Below are 21,679 nucleotides of genomic sequence, written 5' to 3' on the forward strand. Positions count from 1 at the left end.
TAGGTCATGAATTCTTGCATACTGGGTACATTAAAATGATGTGTTGGTTGCTTTTATTTGATGATAAAACAAATTTATTCTGAGTCACCCACATCCATTACATTGCACTACATTTTTAAAATATTCAATTATTATTATTTTTGTTCTTTGCGTCGCAAATAATATTTTTTACAGTCAGAGGACCTCCCAAAACGTGTATTTCTGGTGGAAAATTAATATCGAAAACCGTTCACGATTAGATAAAATTGTAACTTTGATCTTAAATATCTCGACTAATATTAGGGATATCGAAAGGGGATTAACGTGATTTTCCACAGTTTTCTATGTAGTTTTCATAATCATTGTCAAAACCAGTGGTCCTTATGAAACCTCAATCGGGTTTTTGGCCGTAACTTCGCCAAAAATAAAGATACAGCACCGGGGGTGGAAAATTTGAAAACTAGATAAAAAAAAAGCATATAGTTTACTTCATGGGTTTTTTTCGAAATTCCGCTTTCCTAAAAAGTTATTAGCGATTGGTGCGTTTTAAATGGATCACCCTGTATATTCAGCCAAGACATATTCATTTTCTCCTGGTAAAATACAAAAATTAATATTTTCATTAAAAGTACAATAACCTAGGCATACTCGTACCATATGAATGTCCCGTTTTGACCAGGACTGTTCCATTTTGGAAAAAAGAGGTCTTGCGTCCCGGTCAGTGAATAATTTTTTATTTCCGGTTATTTGTTAAAAACAGCAAATATATTCGCTGAGCGCAGCCGAATATAGATATTGTCAATAGATTGATACTGTAAGCCTCTTAGCTGCGGTGCCTTCGAACAAGAGTATCCGCCTGTTGTCCCAATAATAATTATAATAGAGCATCTCAAAATCTTGCCACTTCTAATGGATACTCTATTTTCAAAATACGAAAGAATGCATCACATTCTCTTATCTTGTAAGAGACTATCAACAAAATAATTAAAGTTACCGACTAAAATTATGTTGAATTTACTTAAAAGTGATAAGAAATTATTTGCACTTTAAAAATGAATGTTTATTGTTAATGTGTGTTAAATGATTTTACTCATGTCTTCAGTTTTGGGAAGCGGTACAATGCCAAATCTGTATATGGTTGTTCTTGAATATTCTTTACTTGGTTGTAATAAAACACTTGGGAATTGTGGCTAAAATTTAGATCAAAAAATTATTTTAAATACATTTCTTTTAAATAAAATTAGAAGTTAGAAAAAGTATCTACTAACAAATCTTGGCGCATCCGGATATTCTTGAGGCATCAATAAGATACCACCGTGATTTCTGTACATGCATCCTGACTTACCTTCAATTAATTTCTGTCCAAACATTTCTTCAACTTCTGCCTCTGTGTAAATTAGTAAAAGGTTTAAGCAGATTGCCAATCTTATTAAATGCTTATTTACTTAAATACTCACATTTTTCAATCTATGTATAAACTCTTGCTACCAGATACAAGAACCTTACTATTTGTATTTTGTTAAATGAATTTTTAAGTGATAATACAGGGTAAGATAAAGTTAGCATTACTGTGGTACACCTAGAGGGGCGTAGTATACTAAGCCTATGATCTAGCAAAACTCAATAAGTTTTAGTCCTGATCAGTGCTTAAGTTCCCATTAGTTCCTTCAACCTACGCAAAATGCTTAAACTAGTTTTGTAACTATTTTTAGAATTTGTTCCAAACTTAATTTCACATAGTTACACACATATACTTTATACGTTCCGATTCCATTTCATATGTTCTAAAAGGTTTGCATGCATCTTTAAATCTATGCGTGTTTGGCACCGCTCTATCAATTAAGATGCGTTCCGTTGCACTTCTTTTAGGAGCACAATATCGATCTACTACAAATAACTGTTTTGTCCATGAGTACTGTATGACCTTTTCTTCCAAAATTTTATGCTTTTCAGCCATTTTATTTTGGGTTATTATATTTGCAACCCGATTGCATTTTTACAAAAAAAAAAATCCACTTTGATCCAGAGTCGTACAAGCTTTTAGACGAAAAAGCTTCTTCACGTGAAATTTGCGACATTTTGTGCGTTTCGTAGCAAGTAGAATGTGGTCGTGAAAAACCATTATGCTTGCCTGAGATGATCTCAGTGTTCAGAATAAGAATTTCCGAAAGATTTTCTAACACATTCTTAAAAGCATCAAGTCTTGTAGTTAACAACGTTTTTGGGGTTACTAATTTTGGTTATATTCTCCAAGTAAGCTACTTTCAACTAAGTGGTTATTATTGGTTGATTATCATTATTATTTTTAATTTAAAGCGCGTCAAAAATCGGAGGTCATTGGCGATCATAGCCTTTTCACGACACTGCCATTGTTTTCTCGTTACAGACACAATGTCAATCCCTGGGAAGAGAAAATCTAAAGACCAGCCAGTTGGATTTGAACCCACGATCTCTGTGTGAGAATCCCATGCGCTATTCACTTAGCTAATACATACCCTCACTATTATTAGTTAAAACTCATAAAGTAATAATATCTGATACATGCGCCTTACCTTCGTGTATTGATTCTGCCTCGTCTCTATAAAATGTTTCTGGATCGAATGGCGGTACATATTGCCTATCAGTATCACCTTCATGTTCATACATTGATGCTTCTGTTTCAACATCTCCTCCTTCATAACCATATGCTTCAGTTGTCTTTGAAATTGTTTCATCCAAATCGACTGGAAATACATGCTCCTCTTCAGGTTCTGATACTGGTCGTTCCCATATTTGTTTTGAAAGTACTCTCATTGGCCATAATTCCCCTCCCTAAACATTTTTACCATACAAATTAATAATTATAAAGTTTTACATAAGATGATACATAAAGCATTGCTGAAGAATAAAAAAGAAAATTTACCTAATCTTAAAGAATATCTATCTCTATTTATCTATTCATCTATATATCTCTATGTTCTATCTTTATATCAAGATAACTAGCCGCAACTTAGAAGGGTCGGTTAATGGAATAAACTAGACAAAATGATTAAAATATAAGTTTAAACATACATCACCAAATTCCATCCGGCATTTAAATTCTACTTCTTCCGGCATAATTTCTTCTACAAACGTTGGATCAGGATTTGGGAGCCTATTGCACGTATAAACGTGCAAGCCAGGTTGATCAGTTTGTATTTCTAAAAATCTTCCAGATTCTGGATGGACCAACCTGTTAAATATTTCCTTTATCTAAAAATTGAATTTGAAAATATTTGTATGGTTTAAAGACACCAAAGCGGCCCAGTGAGTCTTAGTTGCTACCTCAAACTAGATATTTCTTAGATATTTTTTGTAAAACTTTTTCAAAATTATACAGAATACATATTCTTAGAATGATATAAGTTGTTGGATAACAGCAAAATAAAAAAAAATGTTGAAATCTAAGCCGAAATTAATTACTGTACCAAGATCAACAAAATTTATTATTTTAAGAATATTTATAAATTAATGTTCTTACTTTTAACTCGGCGACTTTGAAGCGAAACGTTTTTTAAAGGAGAATCAGGATTACTGTAATGAATAATCATTTGATATTTACCTAATTCGCAACATCAAACACGGTATATAGGAAAAGGGAAGTTCTTTACTTATTGATTTGAAAATTCATAAGCCCAATTTTTAGCATTGTCTAATTGAGGCGGAACATTGAAAAAATGAAATAATTTGAATAATTTTTTAGACTTTACCTAGTAGCAAAGCTTACTGAATGTCTTTGCAATCCTTTTGTTAAACAAAATGTCTGATCATATCCACCTCCAGGTGCTTTCACAATTGCTTTTGATAAAGGCCTTGGCACTCGCAAATCGTAAAATGTTGCTCCAACATTTTGCAGTTCCCCTATTTAATGAAAGTTTATAACACTAAGGTTAATGAAGTGTTCCATATTTTGTTTAAGATCACATTATAAACATTTTACTCTTCTTATTCTTTGCACATTACTAACTGAAAATATGTATGTTTTTTCGCAAGGATTGCAAGAAAGTGAAAGTTTAAAGTGGTACACGAGAGCGATACAAATTAAGAAGATGTTTAGGTCGTAATCAGAACTAGTGCAAATTTACAACTTCAAAACATTCGAAACACTAAATAGAACTAAATATATGATCATTTAAAAATAAAACTTATTTACCTGTAGGAACTCCTGTATCAAAATCTGTCTTAACAAATTTATCTGCGTTAACGATTAACGAATGTTGCTTTAGGCCTGTAGGTCCAGTTCCCTATAAAGATGGAAAATGGAAAACACTGAATTTTCAATTATTAGTAGTTAAAAAAACGATGCGTTTATATTTTGGAAGTTTTTACAGTTTGAACGAAATCTGGTGACATTGGCAGATATTTTTACAAATAAAATCTTCTTAAAAATGGAGTAAAGAAAAGCAAAATGTCACCGTATCTTTATTGACCTGTGGACTCTGTTTATTTATGATGTGAATATTATCAGAAACCTTTATCACTGAAAAATATTCTTTTGAACAAAATTCCAATTCTTCTGGCTCATTTTGGTTTCATCTTTCGTTTGTTCCATATGAAAGTAGAATAAGAAGAATAAAGGGTTATTCTACAGTCGAACCAACCAGGTGGATTTGAAGAAAAAGAGTCGCTAAACGAACGATCATTCTTTGTTGGTTTCAAACATTTAATAATATTCACTCATCTTTAGAAGAAAAAAGGTTCAGATAGTATTTCAGCATTGAATTTGGATTCTCTGAACAAAGCTACGGAGACTGCACCAAGAAAAAGGAAATTGATGATCCGAAGTATAATAATTATTCGTCTCTTACTAATCAATTTAAAATATCGTTATGAAAATGAGCTATAATCAGTAATGAGTCGAAGAAATAGGATTGAAGAATATGGTGATAATCTCGCTGACACTGCTTTGTCCACTTGGCATTGATTACCATCAAAATTTTAATCTGTAGTGAACATTACAAAATAATTCTGATTTTCAACATACTTACATGGCCAGCAAGATTGAATATTAAGTTATTTGATAAGCCGATAATTGTTGGTTTGCTACTTGTCGCTTTAGTATGAACAATGAATGAATTATTTTTTGTGAGAGAGAATTCCGTTTGAACCATTAAAATTCCAGGATAACCTTCTTCCACGTCCATACTTACATATGTCATTATTACTCTATCTTTATAAACACAAGAATCCCACATCACCTAAAAAATGAATATTATGTAAAATTTACAAAAATGAAAAAGCTTTTTAAAAGAAAAAAGGAAGGCAAAGCAAAGTTAAAACTGGCAAGATGGAAAAAGTTTAAACAAACTCTCAGATTTCAGATGTTCCGGAGATGAAAACAACAAAAATCAACTTTAAATTGTACAATTGTTAATAATAAGAATAATAATAAATCTCTATCTTCAATCGGTAGTTTTACTATCAAAATTTCTCGTTAGAAATTACCGAAAGCTATTTAAAATAATTTTTTCAGATTAGGAATAAGCCGCTTCTTGTACTCTGATTGCAGATGACTTTTGAAGTAAAGTGGAGTTTCCTTAGGATGGAATAGGCAAGAAACAGACAAAAAAGATAGTTAGATTTTAAATTGGGAAAATAGCAGCCACGGCTTTTGAACCAACAGTAAGGTTTTTATCAGGCTTATAAACCTTCTCTGATGGGCAGGCTTAAAGATATCTCCAGCAATAATGCGTTTGTAATCGTTTTAACTCAGCAATTTTTACAATCACAAGTTAAAGTTCAGCTGATCTTGTGTTAAATAATATTAAAAATATATTAACTACTAACTTTATCGAATCCATAACATCCTCCAAGAACATGGTTCTGCCCACTATTTTGAGATAAATAAAATTCTTCTGATCCCAATTTAAAGGTACCATCAGAAATAATGGAAGAAAACCGTCCCAATGTTCCACCAAAATATGGGTTGGTTTCTGATTGATAATCTATAAATAAAAAATAATTATTCTTTGCTGCAAAAAATTAAGTTGTTTATAATTTTCATCAGACTAAAATTCTTTGGGTAATATTAATGAAATTATAGTTGTCAAGCTGCTACATTGGTGTAGATCTGCCGTACCTAATTTATTTTCTCGGTATTAATCATTAGTTTATTGTTTTGATTTTCATTGAATGTAGACTTTTATGAATCCACAAATACCCTAAAATTCATGTTTGACAGTTTATTTGTATGCGATCTGCAATTCAAAATAAGAGAAATTGTTTGCCATTGCCCAGTCTAATAATTACTAGTTCAAGTCTCACGACCTTTTTTTCAGTGCAAGCACATTAGAGTAAAAGAAACAAAAAATCATATTAGAGATTTATCAATTTTCCTAATTAATGGATGAATTATTTCTAATTTATGAAAATATTTAGAACTACTCTGATAAACTCACCTTCTATTTTATCGAATCCTAGAATTACATCACTAAAGTGGCCATTTTTATCAGCAACACTGATTGAAATTACTGTAGCTCCATAATTAATAACTTGAATGGCAGTATTCTTCGAATTTATAAATGTATATCTTTTCACTACTTGTTTAGTACTTTCTGTTGGTTCGTCAATAATCGGTAATTCTGATATTTCCTGAATAAATAAATAAACCACCCATTAATAGAAATGAATTATTTTTCAAGTCTAAAATTAAATTAAATGCGTTGAAGAACAATTTCTATCAGAGGATTTTAAAATAAAAACACCGAAAGAGGTAGAATTCTTACAAATCTGACCTGACTAGTAAGGGATCTGATTAATTTCAGCAGAATCCGCTAATCAGTTTAGGAGACATGCAGCCATGCTACATTGACGTATCATTTATTCAATTGCGACCTTTGGTAAGTTAAATGAGATGTCTCAAGTTCATATAAAATAATGATGGGACTGAATAGAATGATCCCTACCTCTAGAACTCACTTAGTTTACGATTCAGTACTATTAGGAATTTGACTAAAAGTTATCGCAGATATCTAATAATAAAATATAAAAATAATAATATTATAAAAAATGTATACACATTTAAGGGAGACGCTTTAACATCAAATATTTTCAACTGTAAATGTTTATATGTACAATAATACTTGGTTTTAATCAGTAGAAAGCTGATTGCTTTTTTTTGTAAAGCCTATTCTATTATTAGATTTGTTACTATTAGGAAACACTCTTGATACATCAGTATATTTAATGTAATTTTGTCTTTCAAAATAAGTTATGCTATTCGTAATGTTATACTGAGAAAATGAAAAATTAGTAAAAGGTTATATTTCTGGGCAATGTCATTGTTTAACAAATTTTGAAAGAAATGAAAGGTCTGCCTTTAACTTTTAGTATGCGGTATCTGCCAATTTTCCAGCATTCTTTGGTTGTTTTTTGTCCTGGAGCTGTATCACTAAAAAAAATGATTCATTTGAATTGTTGATTTGAGAAGCTTCAATACCTTCTTTTTAGATTTGAAACTAAATAATTATGACCAAATTCAATTAAAAACTTAAAAATTAAACTTCATATTATTTTGTTAGGTTTGAGTCTTTTATTTAATGTATTAAAAGTGTCTAAAAATGTGATTATTTAGTTAGAGAAAAAAAAATAATAAATAATTTTTTATTATAGAAGAGATTTTGAAAAAGTAATAATTATGACTTAATTTCAGTAAATAAATACCTCTTCGCCTAGTTCCTCTGCTTCTTCTACCTTTACCTCTACAGCACCTTCTTCTTCTCCAAGTTCTTCTTTGGGTTTTTCAACATCTTGAGCTTTAGCCGGTCTTGGAAATACAGGAGGTCGTGGCTTCTTTGGTGGCTACAAGAGAATGCAAAATAAAAAGGGATCAATAAAATATAACAATTTACAACTTAACAATTGAAAAGAAAAAATGTCCAAATGAATGTTAATTTTTTCATTTAATAACTGCCCTTAAGTCATTTTAAACGTATGTAAGTAATATAGTTGAAAACGCTGTCGCTAGATCGTGCGTAATGTATTATCTACATTATCCTAAAAAAAAAAAAAAAAATTCAATGAGTAATTTTTTGATCGATTTAGATCTTTTTAAGTAAGAATACCTACCCTAAGTAAAATTTAGAAAGATAAAAACATTAAATTTAAAAATCCATAGCAAGTTTTTCCACTCTTTTGGATGAATTGAGTGGCTTGATGAGAGGTAAGGGTATCAAGAAGGAATTTATTTGTTAGCAATGAAAAATATATGTATATATTTTTGTTGAATAAATGCATTATGAATGCATAATAGTGCTTTCAATAAACGAATCAAATTTTTATTAAATTCTGTGACATACAAATACATATATTATTGTAAAATCTGAGTACATGTCAATGTGATCGACTGTTAAAAGCTTCTTTAATTGCAGCCGTGAATTGTTTTGCTTACTAAGCCTAGCGTTGGCAAACTAAAAACATCTGCTCCCCAGTTTCAACTTTGGTAAATTTATTTCCAACGGAATGGCCAGCAAACCGAAACAAATAGTATTTAGTCTCTTGGCTAAGTTTGACTGTAGAGTTGGCGTTAAAATGTACTATCCCTAACTTATGCTGTATGGCCGAGGGTTATTCTGTTGAAACAATAGTTATTTAAGATTGCCAAAGCATGATAATGCTATGCTACTTAGATCATACTCTGTCTGATTGGCTGTAAATGTATATAAAATATGTAAAAATATTTACCATCATTACAAGGAAACTTGTAACTTGCAATTACTTGGTAACTTGTTACAAGGTACTTTATTATTGTAAGGTATATGTATTGTCAGAACAGGTGTATATTTAAGCGTAGTATCATCCGCAAAAAATGTTTCGTTAAATTATTAAAATCTAGTATCATTTGCAACCTTAAATGCTGGAATGTAGTAGAGACATTTAATGAAACATGATTCTCATAATGACTTACTATATACCATCCAAATGTGTCTACAATAATTTTGCCAGTTCCAGCCGTCACTTCAAAATCTCTTCTTAACCCTAACTCCTCTTCTTCTAACGATTCTTCACTTCCTTTGAATTCTTTGAACGGATTTATTTCATCGTCATACGTTCCAGAATCATCCTTAGTCGGTTCAAGCATGGTTGAAACGCCTTTTTGATTTCGGTAATCAATTTTTGCAAACCTTAAAAAATAAATAAATAAAATAAATAATACAGCTCAACTCCACTAGCTATATACTACTGGCGTTTTGACAGACAACGTAGTGTGAGCCTGGCGCGTTGTCTTGATAGAGAAGCCATGACTTGTTCTTTCACAAATCGGGTCGTTTTTTCCTTACTCTTTCACGGAGTTGAGCAAGCATCTCACGGTAGTAATGTTGATTAATTATAATCAACATTATTTATTTTACTTTATTTTACATTACTTTTTATTAACGGATATTTTCATCCGTTTTGGACGTGGAAGGGCAACCCGGGCGGTCATCATCTCCAACATCTTCTCGGCCGTCTTGGAAACGCTTGAACCACTCAAAAACTTGCGCACGTGATAAACATTCATCGCCAAAAACTTCTTTTAATAAAATATAAGTTTCAGTACCGGTTTTACCCAGTTTCATGTGAAATTTTACGACAATTCGTTGCTCTACTGCATGGTAGTATCATGTTTTCGGCAAAACAAAACTAACACCTCTTACTCAAACGGCGGTTCCGGTCAGACAGATTTCTCTACAAACACGAGAGACGCTGCAATCGAAAGAGAAGGCTTTACGCTGCACAGCTGTCGGTCGTTAGGATTTGGCGCATGCATAGTTCTTCTGTAATAGCATCAGTCTCGTTATTTTATAGCCACGCCTCGTATATTAGGATCCTCTTACCGTAGAAAGACATCAGAGATCTTTTATGGAAAAACCTACTTCACATTGTCGAATTTTCGAACGTTCCCCAGGCATTAAAATGTTTAGAACGTCTAAAGTTAGATTATTATTTTTTTACTCAACAGTATATTTATTTGACCCTTATTTCAAGTGCTTTGTTAATGTAGTTAAAATGTAATTCAATTTTTGTGTGTGTTTAAATTGCCCTAAAGACAAACTGCTCAGAATAAATATACAGTTTAATCCATCTGTCTGGAAGTACTGTTAAGGGGTGATTGGATGATCCAGTTTATTAAAATCTGAAAGAGAAATATGTGCATGGCTTTATCCGGGTACAAAAGTTTAACCCGAGATCTACTTGTGGAGTTAATCGCCAAAAAAAGAGCTACCAACATCAAATAAAAAACCCTAAAGTGTTTACGTTAAGCATTTCTTTTATTTATTAATTTATATTATTATTATTTTTTTAAATAATTAATTACACTTTGAGAGGAAAGGGTTATTGGTTAGGTCATTGGTTAGTTTACTGGATTCAGCTGTAGATTCACCCTCCTGGTTTCGTATCAACTAGCTGGGGCCGTATTACTATTATTTACTATTTACAGTATTTTACAGTACAGGAACTGTTTACAGTATTTTACAGTACAGGAACTGTTTACAGCATTTTACAGTACAGGAACTGTTTACAGTATTTTACAGTACAGGAACTATTTACAGTATTAAATCTTCAATAATAGACACAGTTTTCACTATAACGATAGAATACTGTCTAGAGGTTGATAATGTACTGAAAAAGTTATGTGTGCCACAGATGTTGACGATTCTTTAGAGCAAGTTTGAAACTACTTTATTATTAATTAAAATTATTCACCAATTACTTACCAAATTTAAAACACCTAAATAAAATAATAACAATAAATTTTGTAAAAAGAAACTTTCTTTAAAATTTAGAAACCTTAATAAACCTACAAATTTAACTAAATATGCGTTTCTATAGAAAAGCTTCTTCTTTTTTTTTTTAAATTTATTTTTTAGGCATTTGTTATTTCCACTTATTTCCTAACAAAAAATATAAGAGCTACTTAAATTTTTTGTAATGAGAAATTTCTAAAACTGGTTTCAAAAATCATTTAAGCCAATGCTAGGAAATCATGTCAACACGTCAAATAGACTCTTCTGCGCGTTTTATACTCGTAGCAAAACAATCCCATTGTGTCATTCATTATAGCGCGGATCATCTAATCATAATTTGGAAAATCTCTCTTCACCATTTCACATTCTTCGCAAAAAAAGCTATAAGAAAGGGTAACGCTATCAAGCTTTACCGTCTAGGCTGCATGTTAACTTGCTTTTAAATAGTATCTATTTCTTTTTAATTTAGGGATTATAAGCTAAAATTGTATCCCTAATATTATTTTTAATACTTGTGACGCTAAAAAAAAGAAGAAGATTTTACACCAAAATTAGCGAACAATATAACTGCACCAATACAATTAAAGACAAAAAAAAAATTGGTAAGTCATGTAAAATATGTTGGCGTGTTATTTGTGTGTACTAATTTTTCCTTGCTAGATGTTTAACACATCTACAGAAAAATAACACACCTTTCAACAAAGGTTGGGTCAATGCCGTCTTGTTAAAACATTGCGATATATATATAATAATTCTTTCACCTGCTGCGATAAAGACTATCTCTTACATAAATATTTGTATAATTTTCTGTTTACAGTGTTAATTATAAAATAGTAAGGATTTCCTTCCAAAGTAACACGAATGACGATGTATTATAAACATAACATAAGTCATATTATTTTTAATCGATAATAATTAAGCAATTAAAAAAATTAAACTCATAAAGATATAAGCTAAGTTTTAAATCAAAATGACTATAATAGAAATTGACATATATTAAATGAAATAACACATCCATAACATCCTTGTGCTAAATGTAAATTTATGAGCGATCGATGTACTAAAAACAACAATCAATTTATTAAAATGCACGCAATATTAGAAATATTTTGCATGTTTTAATATTAAAATGAGTGAGGAAAAATATTAGGGGCAACTTTTTCTTTTTCTTTTAATAAATTTAAGTTAAGATTATAGAGGAAGGTTCATTTTTCATACTAGATGAAACGGATTATTGGAAACTCGTTGCAAACAAAGTCAGATAAATACTTTTCTAGCTAGGTCTGATGAATGTTTAGATTCACTGAAAACAGTGCATATTTACTTAATCGCCTGTGATTAAACAACTAGATAATGGAATGCTAATTGAAAAAAAAGTATACTCGCATGATAAATCAACTAAATGTCTGCAGGCTCCCTTTGTCCAAAATTTAAGGTATAGTCAGATATTTTCAAAAACAGTTTACTTATAAATTGTGAATGAAGCGATTTCAAGAGAACGGCTAGCCAATGATGGAACCCATAAATCTTCATTAATGAAGAAGAATTACTTTCTATCTTCAAAAAAAAATATGATTACAACACTAAACGAAGATTTGTTGCGAAATACTTTTTACCACATTTAAAACAAATTAAGTTCAATATGTTTATGAAATTATATTATTTACTTTTTACGAATACTTTCAACAAAGTTACATAAAAGTACTTCGATCTATGTTTACATTGAAAATAATACTACAAAAACCTGCTCCACGATATTTCCAAATCAATAAAGGGATTCAATTTTTGGATTTTAAACCGACGCGCGACGGTTTAATATTTTTACAAAGCATCCAAAGACTTGACCCAAACTTTGAAATATTAATGTTTTGCTTCTTAGATAGAGACCTAAATTTATTTATTATTATATATTCATTTTATAAGTAAATTTTTTAGCACATAACAATTAAAAAAAAAAACTATGATTGTATAATAAAGGATGACTTTGTTCTTGATCATTAAGGAACGGATTTTTATGTATTTAAAAATGCCAAATATTTAATTAAAATATGCATTTATTTTCGTCAATTATGTGGAAAATATGTGATTTTCTTAAAATATTTTCTGGAATATTTAAGTAAAATGGACTTTTTTTTTTTATGAAAATCGTGAAATGGTGGAATGATTGCATTTTTCGAGAACCTCACAGTTCAAAAGGAATGGCTTTGAATCCACATCAGCATCACTGTCAAGTTTTCCAATAACTGCATTGGCAATATACCTGCCCTCAACGTCAGTGGTTTCATCAATTGACGCCCAAATCGGTCCATCTTTGATATGTTCTCGAATTTTGGTTAGTGTATCTTTATAGATATCTTCCAGGTAGTTTTTCCTCAGAGCGCTCTCGTCAGGCATTTTTTCCCCAATATAGGTCTCTAAGAATCCTTTGAAATGAGGATTTTTAAGTTTGTGGAAAGGGATATCTGCTCTAACCAAAGCCCGACACAGATCTGTACTCTGAGTAGACTTACTTGATGATGGAGATGTAAGGAAGGCTTGAAAGGACGTCCTCTCTTTCTTTCTGTTTTTATTCTCTATGTTTATAAATGCTCAATGTGTAATTTAAATAAAATCGAAAATACATTTCATTTTATTGCCGAATGTCCCATTTTTAATAACTACAGAATCCGATTTTTCAAAAAAAGATCATTATCACAAGAAGAATTCTTTGTTACGTTAAATGGAGGTAATTGGTGGAATTTGGCATTGTACACAAAATACGCATTAATGTACAGAAACATGCTGGTAGCAGAGTTCAATTACTAAATAAAAACAAAATAAATGTATGTAATAACATTATATTGATATCATCTGGTTTAAATTTACCTGGAATTTGTATTTAAATATTTTGTGTAGACTCTGACAGACGGTCTATGGACCATGTCATATAGATGTTAGTTATATTATTTGTATGTAATTTCTTTTTTAATAATAAAGCATCATTCATTCATTCATTCATATTCTCTATGTGCGATCCGGTGGCAATATGTTGGGTGACTTGGGAACGTTGTGAGCAAGAAACGCGCTTGTCACAAGCTGTGCAGTACAAAATGTCTCCATCACTTCGAAAAAGTTCTGCTGGAAACTCGCAAAGATATTTAGCAACCAGTTGTTTGTTTGAGGCCGATGTTCGTGGCATTTCACCCAAAAAAGAATACACTAAGTGACCGAACGAAATGAATTGGACACTTCAACGAACGAGCTGAAAGAACAGACAACGTCAGACAACTTCAAAGAACTAACAAGTGCCCGTCACTGTTTAGCAGCATTCTGTATAAATTACAATAACCATTGTACCCACTGTGATTCACAGCCCTACAGTCTGTGGTTCACAGTTCCTGTCAACCACCTCCCAATTATGAAAATATGCCCAAAATGAAAAATATGAAAAAATATGTACATATTTTGATTAAATATGTAGAAATATTTATTTATTTTAATCAAATATGTATAAATATGCGATAACATCCAAATATGTGGAAATATGTGAAATAAAAGTAGACTCAAACGGCTTAAAAAGTGTCAGTATGAATACTTCTAGTTGAAAAACGTCTGTAAATTGCCTAGAAAAAAATATGTAAATACATACGAATCCGTTCCCTATTGATCATTATCTACGTATAAAAGTAAAATTAACTTTGATGAGATCAATATAATAATAATTATTTGGACGTAGTAATTCTGTGATGGCTGGCTATTCGAATCTTCTGAGTTCTCCACACTTCTAAAGTCCTTAATTCTTAAATATATGCAAATATATGTATATAAAACAAACATTAAAAAGATCCACAGCATTTATAAATGAGAACATTCTATTTTATTTAGAATGTTCTCATTTCTGTATAACTTTCTATGACTTGGAGTAAAAACTATTTAATTAAAAATCTTCTTCAGAAGAAGCCACGCTACATCTCATTTTCACTAAATTTCATGCTACACAGATAAGGTTTTCAACGCTTGACATTCAGTATTTGTTAAATATCAATGGACATATAATATGGTCCGAACTGATTGATAAAAACATTTTACTGTGTGATGTTTTAAGATGACGACATCCGCGATAGGCATCTGCGCGCCGCAAAATAGGCGATAAGTAATAGACTAGAGCTAAAAAAAAAATATCTATACCTTAAAAACAACTTTGTGTTTTGTTTGAATTAATATCGGTTTAAGGTTAGAATTTTTAATTTTCAAGTTATATTTTTTGTGAAATGTTTATTATTACACTAAAATTTTAAGTAGTTTTAGCTGTGCGTTCTTCTCGAAATAAACTTATAAGAAAATTGGATAAAAAAAGTGGGAATTAAGTTGCTAACAAAATACAAGAAGAAAGGTTTCTAACCACCTCTAAATCCAATTTATTAAAATTCCCAAATTTTTTTCAACCTCTTTGAACAAATAAAGAACATATTTTATCTTGGTCCGATTCTTAAAAATTTGATTTGATTTAATATCCCTAGTTAATTGCTAATGATGCCAAGTAGTTAAAAAGAATTTTGCATAAATTTATCATAAACATTAGCATTATCCTTAAAATATAAACTAGCAATATGTCCAATTTTTTGCTTATCTTTATCAGATGTATAAATGTTTTTGTGCAGTAGAGTTTGAACAATCTAAATTATTGCTCTTAAATTGCTTTGAAACAGAAAATCTGCTTTTGAAACACATAAATATGGTGGTGATTGCAGTTGAAAATAATAGATTACTCTGAATCTATTTTTTCGGAGTGCAGTCTCTACACTAGTTAGTAAATGTCTGCCCAATAATCAATTCAAATTCTATTCTAATTTCTAATTTTTCTGTTACCAAAATTTATGCTCAGTTTTTTCTGCTAAAAAAAAATAAAATATCAGAATCTTATTCTCAAGTATAAGTAACTTATTCTCATCGTAGATGTACAGATATTAGTTTAGTCATAAATGTCCACTTTAATAAATTGTTTTTGCACGTCAATTATATTCAGCTGTGATTAAAAGAAAATTATTTACAAATATTGTATACAGAAAGTTGGAATAGTTTGGACTGATTACCCAAAATTTGTACTTAAAAGATAAAAATACTTTTTTTAAATCCAGTAACACTTTTAAAATGTGTCATTTCATGAATGATTCCTTGAGGATGTTTCGTTGGCTACTATTTTAAGCGCCGCTTTCTATTGCCCAGGAAAGTAAATTTTATAATTAAAAATACATCAAACAAACTTTCAACTATGAGAATTGACTACTTAGCTCTAAAAATTAAATTTAAAACTGTAACGATCGAAATATAACTCCTATCAACAATGTGTATTTATATTAAAAATAACCAAGTCAAACTATTTTTATTGCAGATCACTTAATTTAAACTAAAGTGATTTCTGTCAAAAACGAATCCAATTGTAGTAGTAACAGAAATATTAATTAATAATCAAGTAGTTAATAGAAGAAGAACGAAACATCTTAAGTTTGTCGATAGTTATTTTATGCCTTAAAAATCAATAAAATAATTCTTATTCAAAGTGCACATTCCACACATTTGTGCAAATTCTCACTAACTGAATCTTAAGTTGTGAAGTACGTCCAGTAATAGTTTAGGCTTTAGTAGCCTTCGATTTATTCTCTCTGAGACTGTGAGTAGATGTCCAGCTTCAAGTTCCTAGGTTCTTTAAAAATATGTGTGTTGTTTGTCAATAAAGTTCTAAAAGGTTTGGTAGTTCCAGCAACGTGATTTTTTTTTTTTTTTAACCTTAACCCGTTACTGTCAATGATTTTTGTTTAAAGGCGTTGCTTGCTTTTTATTTAAACTGTGTATTAACATAAAATTTTTATTTATTATTAGCTGTAGATATATAAAAACAGGCGCGTATTAGAATGCAACTTTTGTCGAAATTTCAAAGCAATCGGTAAAGAACTTTCGGAAATTTAAGATTTTTAATAAAGAAAATTTACATTTTCATTATATAGACTATTTAATATACAATCTAAAATTGAATATGAGGGGAATAGTTTAATATATGTAATAGTACCATCAGAGGGGGCTGACGCGACACAACCTGAATGTGAGGTTACAGCCTAGGAAGGTTCAGCGTCATTTGAGTGTTTACGTTAGATTGAGTGTTTACATAGTTTACATAGTGTTTAAAGACGGTTACTTATAAACTTAGTAATTTAATTATTCTTTTCAGGTATTTTATTTGTTTTAATTATTTATTTATGTACGATTAATGTTTTGTATTAATGTTTATTTATAAAAATATAATTCTTTTCAGAATAATAAAATCTGTTTTAAAAACCGTCTTACAAATTAAATTACTAAGTTTATAAGTAACCGTCTTTAAACACTCTATGTAAACTATGTAAACACTCAATCTAACGTAAACACTCAAATGACGCTGAACCTTCCTAGGCTGTAATCTCACATTCAGGTTGTGTCGCGTCAGCCCCCTCTGATGGTACTATTACATATATATATATATATATATACGGGCCAAAAAAGTCTGTGAACACTAACCTAAATTTTATTACTTTTATTATTATCTTATTAGAAACTTCTTTTATTTTCAAATGAAATATACTATTCGATAGAGAGAAACCAGAGTTTTTCATTTTATATTCAATCTTTTATTTTTGTTCAGCAGGAATATCACAATTAAATGTTTAACAAAACAACACCCCAAACGAATGCAAAAAAAGTCTGTGAACACTTTGCAGAAATAAATCATTGTTACACATTGTACGTGAATTATAAATTTTAAAAACTTGTAGGACCTCCTATGTTCCTAATCACTTCCAACAAACGAGCTTTCATCGATCCTAATAATTTTGTGGTCGTCAATGTTGGAATTTTATCCCACTCTTCTAAAATAGCGTTTTTTAGTTGTTCACGGTTTCTTATTCCTCGTTTATTTATTTCGCGGCTGATTTCATCCCACAAATGTTCTATTGGGTTAAGGTCTGGCATTTGTGGAGGGGTGTTTAGGCGCCAGAGTGTATTATTTAAAAGCCATTCCCGAGTTTTTGGTGCGGTATGTTTCGGGTCATTGTCTTGTTGGAAGACAAACGTTCCCTCCAACCCTAATTTTTTTGAATTTTCTTTTAAATTGCGTCTTAATATATCCACATACACATATTGGTCCATCATACCATTAATTAGATCTAACTTGCCCACTCCTTTAGCACTCATGCACCCCACACCAGAATGTTGCCTCCCCCATGCTTAAAAGTAGGCTTCATATTTTTCATTTTCATAGCTTCATTTCTTTTTTGCCACACTTTTTGTCGTCAATCAGACCCACATACATTGAATTTCGACTCATCTGAAAAGATTACGGTTTCCCAGAAACTAGAAGGCTTAGAAACATATTCTTTCGCGAAATCCAATCGGCGGTTACTATTTATTTTATTGATTAAAGGTTTTTTCCTCGGGACTCGACCGCAATAATCGTATTCATGTAATTTATTTCTAATTGTATGTGGTGTTACGCTTACACATAACCACTTGATAATTCTTGACTGATTTTTTGAGCGCTTGTCCTGGGTTCTTCTCGAACAGACTTCAGAATTTGCCGTTTATGAAAGGAATTAAGTTTTGGTGGCCGTCCACTGCGTGGCCTACTAATCACATTTCCGTACTTTTTAATTATATTATGCACCGTTGAAGGGTTTTTTTGAACTATCTTCCCTATTTCTCGAATACTTTTTCTTTCATTTCGCAACGTCACAATAAGTTCTCGAATTGGTCTGGGAACTTCCATATTAGTGGTTAAATATGTACTAATTAGATTATTTATTCACAAAACTGACTGTAGTGGTTTCTACAATACAATAGAGAACTTTGAAACTTTATTCAATCGTTTTTCTGTTTGTTATCTTAATGTTTTTACATATTTATACAGCTGTTCACAGACTTTTTTTGCATTCGTTTGGGGTGTTGTTTTGTTAAACATTTAATTGTGATATTCCTGCTGAACAAAAATAAAAGATTGAATATAAAATGAAAAACTCTGGTTTCTCTCTATCGAATAGTATATTTCATTTGAAAATAAAAGAAGTTTCTAATAAGATAATAATAAAAGTAATAAAATTTAGGTTAGTGTTCACAGACTTTTTTGGCCCAGTGTATATATCATAGGATCTGATAAAAGCAAAAATTTAAAGAATTGTTGCGCAGTTTTCTTAAATTATCAATATTAATTAAGATTTATAGTTTATAATGTCAGAGGTTATGATATTGCTTATTTTCTTTTTTAGTTAAAACTAAAGACGAATAAAATTTTTGAAGATAGAGATAAAGATAAATCTTTACGTTTCTTTAGGCACAAGCTGGACGTGTTTTCTAATTGCAATTGTTTAAATGCGATCAAACGTTTTAAGAATGAATGTTCCGAGCAAATTATTGGAAATATATGCCTGAACGATAAATCAAGATTAAAAAGGTGTAGTTCCCAATTTATGGTGTAGTCCACTTCGCTAATTATGAATAGAGAATCGTATGCAGAATATAAAACAGATTAAAAATATGTTATAAGATGTGGGGAAGAAGGAGTTGAAGTAAAGCAAAATCCACTGCTACCTAATAGTTTATTGTGACTCCTTTAGTCTTGTTTTTCTTGTTTCTTGGCCCTAAGCAGATTTTTGGCATCCCCAACCTTAACTTTGGCTGCCTCTCTCATGACTAGTGTGCATTTCCAACTTTTAAAGTCAAAGAGAACACCATCCTTTCACCATATTGCTCTTTCACTTCTTCTGACTCCTGCAGTATAAACATTTCACATTCTTTCAATTTTTATTTTTGTAATCATCACTTGTTCAAATAACAATAGGCTTTAATATAGTCTAAATCTGGCTAATTTCGCATCTTTACAGAGCGAATCACTTGTTATTTTCTTCTATGATTCTTTATACAGAGATAAGAACCCAGAATCTTGTGATACGAGACTCTATTCTAACTATTCATCGTAAACCATGAAAAATTTATAAAAATAAATAACATTTATATAAATAAATAAATAAAACCTCGAAATTGATCGCTTTATCTTAAGGAAAATCCATAAGAAATTTAATAAAAGTAATGTAATTTATAATAGATTCACGGATTGTAAATATAATAATTATACATGCAAGCTAATTATTATTATATAATTAATTAGAAACATATACAAAAGAATTTCATTTAAATAAAACCTAAAACTATTTACATTTACATAAAACTCTCACATTATTTGTACATAGATTGTCAGATTAATATTGTTCGATTCTGCTGACAATAGCCATGAAAATAGATGTTTATGTTAAAGATCTCAAGGTGCAGATCATTTGTGTCAACTGGAAATGGAGAAAAAATGCGGATAATACCTTCAACTGACTCAGTCAATTTATGCAATCTGCTAGGCACAGTTCGACAGAAGTGTAATTAGATCTAAATTACATTATTGTCAGGCCACACTACTTGTCTCCGTATAATGATTTTTGGTGGTCCCTAGAAAGAGAAAAATCTAATGGCTACTTGTCTGGACTCAAAATAAGACTCCACCTTCTACAGAGCTCTGTCGCTGAGCTAATACCTGCTTTATTTAATTAACTTTTACTTAAAAGGCGTTCCTACACTTTGAGTTCTTGGTGCTCAAAGCCTGTTCAGAGCGCTGGTAGCGCCTGGACAGTGTACTTGCAAGTATTTTTAGATTTATGAAGGAGTGTAAGGCATTCTTTAGAGCAGCGGTTCCCAATATTTTTTCATTAGTGTACCCCTTTACCTGATTGTTTCCTTAGTGTGTACCCCCTAACATATATATAAAATATAAATAAAAAATAAATAAAATAAATAATCGTATTCTTGATTTTACGTATTGTAACTTTAAATTAACAGCAAAACAAACTGAATATAAAGTGTCTTGTAAAGATCATATACATATGATATGTTCCTATTAAAAAAAATCATTTATGAATGGGTAAACATTTCAAACCAATAACTATTGCAGGGGTCGTAAATTGAAACAGCAAAGCGTTAGTAAAGGAGAAGTAAATTAGTCAAAACTAAAGCAACATTTTTTCGAATTTTTACATTTTCAAGAAATCATTTAATAATTTTTGATATACAAATATATTTACTTTAAAAAAAAAAATACTGCAGTATCGAATGAGTACTTAATTCTTGTCAATTTATATGTTATTCAGTTTTATTATAATAATTTTGTAATTAAGTTGTAGGAGTCATTTATTATACAATTTTTTTCTCATTAATAATATATACCTATGTATAATTTTTGTATCTTCCGCCATAATAACTTTTTTTTTGCGTACCCCTAAACAATCTTTCGCTTACCCCAGGTTGGGAACCGCTGCTTTAGAGCAATAATCTAGGACTTCTGTGCTCGAATCTCCCACAGTCATCATAGTTATTGCCCTCTAACCGATAAAATTGTGAGAATGTTTCAAACAGTGTACTATCGCAATGTAATGAAGGAGAATGATGAGGCGTCAATTACTTTTTATCTACACATTAAAAAATAGGGTTAGGTTATTTGTTTTATTGAACTCGTCGAATCAGAAAAATGAACCATCCTCATTAAAGAATTCTTTTTGAGATAAATAATAGTGTAAAACTTCTTTAGTGATATAGATAGTTACAGTTTAGTGATGTGACGGATTGTATTAGGGCTTGAACATTGTAAACCTCCGCCTTAATGGTTGTATTTGTATCTGATTTCAAAATTAAATATAAATGAAGTAAAGGCTTAATAAGATCCAAATAAACGGCTGACAAAACATTTACTGATTAATGAAAATAATATTTACCTACAAATGGTTATCCCCACTTCGTGCCCATTTCTTTTCTCTGCCTTCCCAACGTTTCATTTAAACTTCTCCCTCCTCTTCCATTTCCAATACTCTTGGTAAAAAGAAGAAGAAAAAACAAAGAAGTTTCAGTAAAGGTTT

General features: G+C 30.6%; 1 protein-coding gene across 3 annotated transcripts; it reads right to left on the reverse strand.

Annotated features, from left to right (window-relative positions):
- Window position 1: 1 nt before the first annotated feature.
- Window positions 2-21,675, reverse strand: LOC141451238 (galactose mutarotase-like). 3 transcript variants are annotated; one of them, XM_074122468.1, is made up of 12 exons: window positions 21,539-21,675; window positions 8,903-9,119; window positions 7,660-7,797; window positions 6,396-6,588; window positions 5,785-5,942; window positions 4,986-5,195; window positions 4,151-4,241; window positions 3,708-3,858; window positions 3,031-3,190; window positions 2,532-2,790; window positions 1,248-1,366; window positions 2-1,169 (listed from the first exon to the last, which is right to left on the reverse strand). In XM_074122468.1, the coding sequence occupies exons 2-12, from the start codon at window positions 9,074-9,076 to the stop codon at window positions 1,056-1,058; spliced, it is 1,767 nt and encodes a 588-aa protein (XP_073978569.1). In that variant the 5' UTR covers window positions 9,077-9,119; window positions 21,539-21,675; the 3' UTR covers window positions 2-1,055. The 3 variants fall into 3 exon arrangements, with proteins under 3 accessions (XP_073978569.1, XP_073978567.1, XP_073978568.1); XM_074122466.1 differs by lacking the exon at window positions 21,539-21,675 and adding an exon at window positions 13,590-13,924; XM_074122467.1 differs by lacking the exon at window positions 21,539-21,675 and adding an exon at window positions 10,695-10,844.
- Window positions 21,676-21,679: the final 4 nt, after the last annotated feature.

The sequence above is a fragment of the Rhodnius prolixus genome, unplaced genomic scaffold (genome assembly GCF_049639745.1).
Source record: "Rhodnius prolixus isolate KJV_2025 unplaced genomic scaffold, Rpr scaffold_8, whole genome shotgun sequence".
NCBI lineage: Eukaryota > Metazoa > Arthropoda > Insecta > Hemiptera > Reduviidae > Rhodnius > Rhodnius prolixus.